Raw genomic sequence first — 12,132 nt, 5'->3', positions numbered from 1 at the left:
TTTTTTTTCACCCCCATTGTCCATATCTTAGTCTGGGACAAAAATAGGTCCTAAGACCCTACCATACTTTTCCTCATTTTCCTTTAACTGTCCAATTGTACAAATATACTTAATTTCTGCTATATGCATTTATCCCTTCCTATGTTCACTGACCTTAATTTATCTTTAAAAATAATAATTACAAATATGAAGTATCCATTTAAGAAACTTAGATTTAAAACAAGAAGAAAAATGTATAGGATGATTAAAAGGTGAATAATATGACGGCAAAAAAATTAATGAGATTAATCTAATAGTGTTTACATGCTAATAATGAAAAACAAATGGAGAAGAAGAGGAGAAAGAGGAAAAAGTAGGAGAAATTGGTGAGTCCAGATCCACAGACAACACAATGCAATATATAGATGATGTATTATGGAAATGTACACTTGAACCTATATAACTTTACTAACCAATGTCACCCCAATAAATTTAAATTTTTTTAAAGATACACACACACACACACACACCAAAAAAACCCCACTATGTGTATGTGTGTGTGTGTGTGTGTGTGTGTGTGTGTGTGTGTATATATATATATATATATATATATATATATATATATATATATCCACAGAAGTAGCCAGGGTGTCGACTCCCATAAAAATTCATGATAGATTAATTTTTGGATAGGAGAAATGGTCTCATGTCTCCTGGAAGAAAAAAGGCAGGGTAGTATTCAGATATAAATGTGTTGGTAGCAGAGGAGGAACATGAAGTTCTCATTTGATGGCCTTGACTTTCACAGTGACAGACTGAAATATTTTGATTGCAAGTTGTGAGGCAGTGGTGAATTACATTTTTGTAATTTCAAAACTTTCCTAGTGACCTTTTGTTTAGGTTCACCTATGCGCCCAAATACTGGATTTTTCTCCTTTGACTAAATTATTTCTTCTTAGTGGTAAAACCTTCCGTTTTCACAGCTTTCTTTTTACAATTACTCCCTGTTTATCTGTTTCAGTCAGAGTTCATAAAAAAGAGTGAAATCTTGTCATTTGTGATAACATGGATGGACCTAGAGATATTATGCTATGTGAAATAAGTCAGACAGAAGAAAACAAATACTTTATGATTTCACTTGTATGTGGAATCTAAAAATTAAAACAAATGAACGACAGAAATACACTCATAGGTATGGAGAATAAACTGATGGTTGCCAGAGGGGAGGGGAGTAAGGGTAGGTGAAAAAGGTGAAGGGGAATAAGAGGTAGAAACTTCATTATAAATTATAAGTTACAAGTCACATAGATACTAGTGTACAGCATAGGCAATATAGTCAAAAGTATTGTAATATCTTTGATTGGTGGCATATGGTTACTAGATTTATTGTGATCACTTTGTAAGTTAAAAAAATGTTGAATAATATGTTGTATACCTGAAACTCATAATATTATATATCAACTATACTTTAATAAAAATCAATATTAAAAATAGAACTTGATATAAATATGAGCAGAGAGGAAAGAGACAAATCAAAGATGATGCACAGACTTTCAGCTTACGTAAGCAAATGGTGATACAATTTAATGGGATGAGAAAAATTGACATTGTGGAGAAATAGAACTAGGGAATAAGATTAAGAACATTGTTATTAACATGTTAGATCTGAAATGTCTGTAAGACATCAAAGGGTGAGGTCCATTTTTATTTGGATGTTTGAGTTTGGAGCTTAGAAATATAATTTTGTGAGTGATCAGCATATAGGTAGTATTTAAATTTGTGAAAATGGAAACAGCATTTAGGCAAAGTAAGTATAGAAAAGTGAGATGTTCCTGAAAAGAGCACTAAAATTTATAGTTCAATTAGAAGAGTGCAATTTAGCAAAGGAGACTAAAGGGAAGGTTAATGAGACAATAAGAATGGCATAACAATATAAGGTCATCAAACCCAGGAGAGTATAGTATTTTAAAAATGGAGAAGAGGATTTCTGGTTTTTGTTCTACATGTAAGGAGCTTGAAAGTTGTCACTCCATCCTAACAACAAGTAAAAAGCTAAACACACTGAAAAATGAAAAACTCTTCTTGTATCCATAAGAGAGGGCCAAATGCTGTCCCCAAGACTGAAGAGATAGACAGGCTAATACAAGGAGTCCCAGTTTATCAAAGCAGAGACACTTGGAATAAGAATAACACACTCCAAAGCTGTGAGTTGCTACAATGTTTTATTTCAAAGTGTAATTAATGAAATAACAATAAATCAATACTTTAATTGTGATTTCAATTATCATTGTAAGAGTGCATTAGCATGGGTTTAGATTTGCTAATCCTAAAACCCAGGTTCTTCATCCACAAAATCAGGATGTCCATAAAGCACATAACAAGTTAATAGCAGTTGGCAAATATCTCTAAGAGCTGTCACTTAAACAAGCATTGTAAAGAATATAGAAATAACAATGGCTTCCTCCAGCCAGGCTCCTGAAATAGGGTGATTGGAGAGCAGCCAGAGAAAAAAATAAGTTAAAATAACTTGCTGTTATGAAATGTGTTTGCTTCAACTCTTAACCTTGTTGTCCATCCATGACATATTTACCCTCTCTTGACTCCTCTTTACAAAACGTACATTCTAATTCTTGTTTAACAGATTGTGTTTACATAACGTAGGAGGATAGACTCAGAATAGGACTTTAAGCTGCAGCTGGAACATAAGTGCTCTACACATCTAAGCTGTTATTAAACAGAGATCACTTAAGCTCTATTTAATTTTAGGCAAATAGAATGAAATTCTTTCAGGGTGCAAGTTGAGGTAGCTATGGAGGAGGAACAGGAAACCTTACCTCTAAACAGCTTGTTGGAAAACCTGAGTGCTGAGCACGTATTCAATTTTGCCAAAAGACTTCCTCATCCTGAAGTAGTTGCTTAACCATCACCTCTATATTTGGACACAAGGAATCACAAATGACACAAAGTTTATAAAGATAATGAGAAGTTGTGGGGACAGAGCCCCAGAAAGCAGTTTCCAGGCTCTCGGCCTCACATAGAAAGGTGCTGGCTCAGATAGTAAAATGGCCATCGACTGTGATCAAATGGCCATCAGCTGTGGCTAGTTGGCCGTCAGCTGTAACCAGTGAGCAATCGGCCACTAATATAACTGCTGCGGCTATGGAGGGAAGTTGAGGAGAGAGGAGGAGAGAGGAGAAGAGAGGAGGAGAGAGGCGGAGAGAGGAGGAGAGAGGCGGAGAGAGGAGGAGAGAGGAGGAGAGAGGAGGAGAGAGGAGGAGAGAGGAGGAGACTGAATGAGAGTGGAGGAGAGTGGAGGAGAGTCGGTCGGTTGGCAGCAAAGCGGACAGCAGGTCGCACGTCGTGTAAACCCAGTGAGACCATAGTGGTATGACTTCCCTACCTATGGCTCCGTGGGTGTTCCTTTTTGGCCTAGCCATATCCTGCGTTCTTGTGTGGGGAGCGGGACCAGAGACCCCGCCGGACACCCCGTGTAACAGAAGTATAATACTTCTATCACCTACATGAATCTAGATTGTTGAAGTTGGAGAAATCTGCAGGCATTTCCCCTGGCAACCAGACTAGGTCAGGGATCCTACTCAAGCGCCTTTAGACTACAATATGATCAAGGACAATGCCACGAGGTCTTACACACCTAGGCTTTCAATGGTTTAATGATAATTCAGGACACAGGAGCAACTGAGCAGCTTAAAATGAGGGAATCACCCTGGCAACTCTGACTGCAAAGACCTACCTGGTCTGGATATGGGGATTCTAGCTCAGAGGAGGCTGGGCGAGATGATCATCTATGGAGAATGGGGTTAGGATTAGACTGGTGGCTGAGGGGGCCATTAACCCAGTCAGTGCCTGGTCCAAAACAAGCTATCAGAGGTGGTCCAGGGACAAGGGCAAGAGGAAAATGAGAGTTGAGAAGGTCAAGGGTTAATTTGAAAGGAAATTAGGAATGATTTCTTCGGCAGTGGGATTCTGCTTGTGATGAAGAAGTACAATGAAATATTATTTTGAATGTCTACTTTTTTTTATGTCCAACTAAATTGTCTCATTAAATTTTCTTTTTTGTCCTTTGAAGCAAGTACAATCATTCCAATTTTTAAGGAGAGGAAGCAAGGTTGAAAGACCATTCACAATTAAAAAATAAAACTAAAGAGAGAAAACAATTAGTAAAATCAGGTGCTTTGACTTTACGTTCTGTGGGTGATTCAGGAAAGGTCAATGCAAGGGGCAACATGACCTGGACTCTGAGCGAGGATGACACAGTGAATGAGGTTCCTGCTTGCTCAGAGCACAAACAACAGGGAAAAGCTAGCTAGGAGAAACATAAAAGCCTAGATTATGATATTGAGATTGAGAATGTGTCAAATCTGTGGATGGTTGTATGACAGAGGTATGTCCTTATGTCTATCAGGAAACAATACTGATATCTGAGTAAAAGGTACAAATCCAAAGGGTCCTTTAGGTCATACTTTACCAGTTTCAGCACAATGCAATTTCTGCCTGTGCCCATAAGATACATAAATGCCCCTGACCATAAAAGTTTAGGATCCAAAACAATTATCAGAGTATTTTAGAAGGATTTTCAAACAGATATATAATGTTACATAAGTACATATGCATATAGAGAAATACAATACCTGCATGAACATACACAGATGTGAATGTACACTCAGTTGGATCTTTTACTCAGATTTGGGGACTCTTTCCTTAGGCTAACAACTCAAGGACATTACTTGGATTATCACCACCTACGTGAATATACATTCAATGGTAAATATATTTGTGGGAAGATATGCATGCTCATAGATCAGTGCAAACTTGCAAACAAAATTCTACATGAAGAAGCACGGTTATGCAAATACCTGCACACATGCATACATATGCATGTGTTCATGTGTACATTTACATAAATATACACACTTGCATATGCATGTGCATATATGTGCACATAAAAGCATATATATATATATATATATATATATACATATATATATATATATATACACACATACACAGACATATGCATACACAGACACATGCATCATCTTGTTCTATATTGTCTCAGAATTTGAGTAATGGTTCCCCAGAGAGAATATCCTGGCATACTATGCTCTGGTCCCAATTATTCCTGCAGGCCCAAAGGCAGCATGTTCTTCTAAGACTGATTTGTCTGTCTCCCCGGGCAATATTGGAGGAAGGAAAGGGCTAGTTCTGGAGTCATAATAAATAAGACCAGTTTGCTCCTGCCTCCAGGTAGTGAGCTAGAGACCAGGCCTGAGACCAAATACATTGAAGGGCAGGTGGGCCTTTCTAGAGGAGTACGGTTTGCCCAGAAGACTAGCCTATGGGATCAAGAAGATGGACAATCTGTTCAGGCCAGCTGAACCAGGGGTTTTTGTTCAGCTCATTTCCAGCACACATTTTATTTTCCCTTTCCTCTTGTCATGAAAGACTCCTTCTCCCTGGAGGACACAGGCCTTTGTACAGAAAGCCTACTGTGACTGAGGAACACTTGGGGTCTAATTTACCCATCTCCTCTGTTTATTAAGGAAATCTGAGTCAGAGAAGCCTCCATTTTGTCCCCAAATCTAGTTCTTTTCAAACTAGATACTTAATTCTGTTTTTAAATCTATCTTCATTTCTTAGGCCTATTTACTCTCCTCTCCTTCACCTTCCATACCAATAGGTCTTGTCCCTTCCATCCCATGCTGGGAGCTACATAACATTTAAGGCCTGGTCACTCTTAAACCCAAATCCTCAATGATCTGCTCTTTTCATTCAGCTCTCATTTCTCTCTCTGGCTGGCCCAGCCTCATCTCATCCATCTCATTTGTTCTCACTGGCTTCCTTGTATGGCTTGTGTTCATGCTTCCTTTCTCTCTCAACTTTACTTGAGTTTTGCTATTGGACTTTGGCAATCATTTGAAGTACCAACTTCTCAGTCTCCCAAGTTGTAAAATGGGTATGGTTAGGTCATTTTGAGTACTTTGAGGATCAATAAGATGAAGTGTACAAAGGTAACATGCACATTGCACCCTTCCAGAGTGCCTGATCCGAGGTACTAAATCAATGCATTTTCTTTTCTTTTCTCATAATTCTTACTTGCCTTCTTCCCTACCAAACATCAGACTTTAACTTCTCCTTATATGTCCCACTTATCCTTCACATCTTTTTCATTAGCACCAATCTCTGACTTCCTACAATAACAGCTGCTCATATACTATGAATTAAAAGGATATTACATTATTTTTTTCTGTCCTCAAAGAAACTCTCATTTGATGAAAGAAGACAAAGTACTTTTCTCCCTGAACTCCTAGCCTACAATAATAACACTATATATTTAGTGTGTACCTTCTTCCTGCCACTCCTGTCCCCTTTCTCCCTTCCCATTTATTAAGTCCTGGTGATGTGCTTAAAACATAGGCTGTAGGTCTTCTTTGGAAGAGCTTACCGACAACTAGGAGAAGTCACATAAACAACTAGATTAACGGGAAGTGCTATGGGAGGCTGCCATGGAAAGTGATTAACTACACATATGCACGAGGAAAGAGGAAAGACATCACAGAATTGACATCTGAGTCAGATGTTATAAAACAATAGTGAAAGTTGTGTTTGTTTTAAAATATAAATTTTAATTGAATTGAATGCCAAGGTGCTTATGAAAGGAAAGGGGAAAATAGCAAAGAAAACAACAATAACTAAAACAAAACAAAACCAATCACAGGAATTACCAGGAGGGAAAAGACAAGTTAGGGTATATCAGGATTTATAGAAGAGTCAAGTTAAGGAAATAAATCACATTGGAGTCTTGAAGGCATTAAGAAGTGTGCCATTCAAAGAGGGTGTGTGTATGAGTTATAAAGCATTTTCCTTTCATCTTAAACAGTAGCACAAGGAACAAAATCACTGTTCCCCTTATTAATTCAAATTGAAGGGTGATGTTTAGATGTCACCAACTTTCTTTCCACTAGACCATTTTTCAGAGCCAGGGGATATTATGTATTTTACAATCAGTTTTGTGGGGGCTTTTTGTTTTTGTTTTTTTCACTTTTTTACATGGTGTTTCCAAATTTAACACACTTACTGATAGACAATGAAGATGACAAACGCAAAGTCTAGGCTGGATCCCAGACCACTTTTCCCTCCCTACAACATGTATCATGGATAGGCATATTCTCTCTCAAACTTTATTTCCTTTTGTCTACCTGGCAGGTGATAGTCAGTAGTGACAGTTCTACACAGTGACTCATTTCTTATGCAAACTTTTTTTTTTTTTAATGCTCAAAGGGACTTGTGGAAACTAGCAGATTTTTAAAATATGTGTAAGATGCAGTGTCCCTCATGGATCAGAAAGCAGAGTCAAATGATTTCTTAGAGACATTCCAGACACTTGTAATGACTCAGTATAATAAGACTGGAACAAAGATGCAAAGTTGATAGCTTCAAGCTAGAAAATTTTAAGCAATTAAGAAATTGTTTCATTGATGAAAACGAATATTATCCATAAGGATGGGGAGAGAAAAGTCTAAATGAAAAATGATTATATAAAACTTAAGTGCCTGATTTGTATTGATGATTATTATTACTATCATTATTATTATTTCACCATTATTAGTAATGTTTATTGAAAGTATATTGTATGTCAACTGCTATATATACATTAACTTGTTTAAGCCTCAAAACAATCTTATGGGGCTACACATCATAATTATCTCTGCTTTACAGATGGGGACATGAGAACCAGGCAGAGAATGATTGAGCCAGGATTCCAACTGTGACAATCTAAACCCAGAGTCTGCAGTCCTACCTTTCATGCACAGTGCTCTGAAATTCCATTTCATAACCTGAAATCTGAGAACAATAAACAAGGTACACAATTATAAATGAATAACACTCTCTAAGTAATTCAAGGAAACTGCTGAAAATATATCAAAATCTTAAGCACTAAAAACAGAAAGTAAATGACTTCGATTATTAATATGCTAAATTGAAGCATGGAAGGGTTGAGTTGAAAGGGACAGTGTACTCCAAATATTAATTAGAAAAGAGATCAAGCTCAGAGTATCAGCAGCATTAATGGGTCCTAATCGAGGAATACTTATGTCATTACTAAAGTTTGTCCCTTAGTGAGAAGTGGATCGTCACTGAAGATCTAAATTTCTTATAGCTGGTGATTATTGCAGAGTTTATAAGGCTCTTTTATGCAATTATGTTATTAATATAATATTATATTTATTGTATACATGATTATTTCCATTTTACAGATTTAAAAAGTCAAGCTCAAAAATAGCTCATTAGAAAGTATGAATCAAGGGTTTAAAATCATGTCCACAGATTCAGCGGTAATCCCACTTTCCAGTACCTCCAATACATTTTCCCCGAGGTCATAATTTTTTTGTTTGTTTCTAGTGGTGAATCAGATATGCTTTCTTTACCTAATGAGAGAGATTTTTTTCCCCCTCTCTCATATATTTTTTTAACACAGAGATTTTGCTTGGTCTTCCATCCTTAGGCGTGGAGGTTTCCTCTTAGATACATCTTCTTGGTATGCTTCTCTCCTTAAGAGATATATTTCTCCTGGATAATGTAAAGATTCAGGTTGCCTTCTTAGGCAGGGTTCCAGAGGTCATCAGCACTATTGAGGTGGGGCATTCTGGATAAAAATTGTTGTCATTATTTCTGCAGTTTCAGAAACATGGTCTGAGGGACCATATTCTAGGACTCTTGCCTATTGTGGCCATATACAGAGTAAACATTGATTAACCCTGCTGCAATGTATAGATTGACAACATGAAAGGAATTTTCCAATGGGCAGAATACTTCTTTCCATTAATAGGAATTCCAGTGGGCAAAATATTTCTTTTCATTAACCTTTATAACATTGACTTTTTTCTATACTCTTCCCCACAATATGTAAAAACCAAAGTGATCATCCAGGAGATTGCAGAATGAACATGGAGAACTAAGCCCATTTTAGAGACATTTTATCCAGGTAAAACTAGATAATTCTGTCTCCATTGAAGAGTAGTCTTCAGTGCTGCTTGGAGTAGTGGCAAGAATGGCATTTAGAAACTTTATTTCCTGAGCAATTCTAAAGCAACACTGAAATAATTTTATTCTTAACCTCTGTGCCCATCAGTCACTTAAAATCCAACATGCTCCAACAGGGAATTTATAGAATGTCTGATAGATTACGACTTTCTTTATGTCAGTGTCTTTCCAATGATGTCTTCTTTAAACAACACAATACCATCTCTTCATAGAGACATGAGAAATATTCAGTTCTTACCAAATATACACAGTGAAATTAGTATGGGGATTAATTTTTTACCAGATTCCCTTGTTCTGGAGACATGTCTATTTGCAAGTCATGACTCAACATTTTTATTTAGTATCGAAGACCAAATAGAACTGGTCATGGATATGAGGAGAGATATAAATTGGCAGATAGTCCTAGACAAAGATATTTGGGGTTCCTTCTCAGACTCCATTAATGTTTGTGTGTCTCACTCCAGGTTGCATCCCTGGGACCTGCCTAGGTCAAATTTCCCAGACTCCAGATATAGGAAAATGTTCAACAGCAGTCAATTCACATCTGACTGGTCTCCCTGGCCTGGAGGCCCTGTACCCTTGGTTTATCTTCCCATTCTGCTCCACCTATCTTGTGGCTCTTGTGGGCAATAGCCTGATCCTGGCAGTGATCAAGAAAAACATCTCTCTACACCAGCCAATGTACCTATTCCTAGCTATGCTGGCCTGTGCAGAGCTTGGTGTCTCTGCTTCTACACTGCCCACTGTGCTGGGCATCTTCATTTTTGGTTCCAATAGTGTCTGCTTTGAAGCCTGTCTTTTGCAGATGTTCTTCATACATTCATTTTCCATCATGGAATCAGGAGTTCTGCTGGCCATGTCTGTGGACCGCTTTGTGGCCATCTACAACCCATTGCAGTATACCGCCGTCTTGACCCTGCCCAGTATTGCTGGTACCGGTGCTGTACTTGGACTGAAGGGTGTGATACTCATGTTCCCACTGCTCTTTCTCCTGAAGCGCCTGCCCTTCTGTGGCCACAATGTCCTCTCCCACTCCTATTGTCTTCACTCAGATCTAATCCAGCTGCCCTGTGGGGACACTCATCCCAACAGCATTCTAGGGCTGTGCATCCTTACTTCCACTTTTGGTCTGGACTCGCTGTTCATCGTCATCTCTTATGTGCTGATCCTCTACACAGTGCTGGGCATTACCACCAGGGAGAGACGGCGGAAGGCCCTCAACATATGTGCATCACATGTCTGTGCGGTCCTTGTGTACTATGTGCCCATGATCAGCGTGGCTCTGGTGAACCGCTTGATGAAGCATGCTGCACCTGCTGTCCGTCTTCTCCTGGCCAATGTCTATCTTCTGGTCCCTCCTGTGTTCAATCCCATCATCTACAGTGTTAAGACCAAGCAGATTCGCCATGGACTAATCCAAATCTTTCTTCGAAGAAAATAATAAAGGGGTCAATGCCGATGAGATGGTTACCCTAAAGCCAATCATTTTCATCACCAAAGGTGGTTCAGGGAAGGAGGGGGAGCTCGTCACCTCAAAGTTAGATAGTTTGATAAGTATGTACCCAATGCACATTTTCATACTCTAGATGTTGTAACTTAGAATTGTATATATTTTGTTGGCTATTTCGTTATATGTGTCAACTTAACATGAACATGCTTTCACCCAGAAATTCCAACTCTTAGCACTGCCCTAAATTCATCCTCCAATGCTTGTTCATGAACAAAGACTTGAATATGAATTTTTACTTCAGCAATGTGTGGAATAAGATTTAACAAAACAAAAAACTAAGTGGCCATCAATAGATAAATAGTTAAATGAGTTAAGATCTGTCCACATTAAGGAATATTTTGCAGTTTAAAAAATGACCTCTTTTGATAGCTGTTCAAGGATATGTATGTGTACAAGATCTAACAATTAAGTTCAAGAACTCATCCTAGAAAAAGTGCTACACACCTCATTGGTGAATATCACTATGGTCACCTTTGAAGTGCTCCCCTTGGGAAGCTATGCACTGACGCCAGTTCCTACTCTACCCTTCAAAGCAATTTCGGAACTCTTTTTCTGGAATGGCCAGCAGAGCTGTCATAGTATTAACCTGGATGTCCTGAATGTCATCAAAATGTCTTCCTTTCAATGTTTTCTTTATCTTTGAGTAAATAAAGAAGTCATTGGGGGCCAGATCAGGTGAGTAGGGAGGGTGTTCCAGTACAGTTATTTGTTTACTGGCTAAAAACTTCCTCACAGACAGTGCCATGTGATGCAAGAGCCATGAATTGTAGGCGAAAAGTTCAGGTCGTCTAACTTTTTCACGCAGCCTTTTCAGCACTTCCAAATAGTAAACTTTGTGAGCTGTTTGTCCAGTTGGTACAAATTCCTAATGAAGTATCCCTCTGATATCAAAAAAGGTTAGCAACATCATTGCAACAAGTTCGCAAACTTAATTGTCAGATCTCATATACACATATATACAATATATAGTGTATACATATATACATACACATTTGATAAAACCTTTTGTAAAAAATTAATCACATGAAAATATTGATTAATTTGTGTATGTAAAAATGTGATAAATTGATAACAAAAGTAGTTCTTTTGGAGGAGTCTGTGACGGTGAAGAGAGGAACAGATAGATTTCTCACTTTATGTGTATTGTTTTAAAAAGAATTCAAGAGTAATACACTCACTGAGATCAAGATGCTCTTCCCCAATTACTTACTGTGCCAGATAACTTTTTCTTTAGCATACTAAGAACAGTACAAATACATGTTTCTTCTAGGTGTTGTGTATGTATTCCTGGTCCACATCTCAGTATGTGCTTTAAAGGGGCGCAGAATGAGCTATTCTAATCTTTTTTATAATGCTGCTAATGCAGAGATGATTGGCAGTGGTAACATCTATACAATAACTTCATTATTTTATCGATCGAGGTTGAAAGGACAAATTTCCCCTGTTCTCCAAGAAGAAACTTAAATTTGTGGACATTTAAGACATATTTTACATTATAAGAAACACTCATGGAAAATGTTAATGACTTTTCAAAATATGTTTAGTGTTTTAAGAAATTGAAGGGAATTAATACTAATATA

The 12,132-nt window shown here is 37.8% G+C and overlaps 1 protein-coding gene across 1 annotated transcript; it reads left to right on the top strand.

Annotated features, from left to right (window-relative positions):
* Window positions 1-9,561: 9,561 nt before the first annotated feature.
* LOC117031353 (olfactory receptor 51I1-like) lies at window positions 9,562-10,483 on the top strand. Its single transcript, XM_033121934.1, is given in 2 exon segments — window positions 9,562-9,584; window positions 9,586-10,483. Coding segments are annotated over 2 exon segments (921 nt in total).
* Window positions 10,484-12,132: the final 1,649 nt, after the last annotated feature.

This window comes from Rhinolophus ferrumequinum, chromosome 11 (assembly GCF_004115265.2).
Source record: "Rhinolophus ferrumequinum isolate MPI-CBG mRhiFer1 chromosome 11, mRhiFer1_v1.p, whole genome shotgun sequence".
NCBI classification, from domain to species: Eukaryota; Metazoa; Chordata; class Mammalia; order Chiroptera; family Rhinolophidae; genus Rhinolophus; species Rhinolophus ferrumequinum.
Note: the sequence above shows the minus strand (reverse complement) of the source record. Positions and strands in the feature narration are given on the sequence as shown.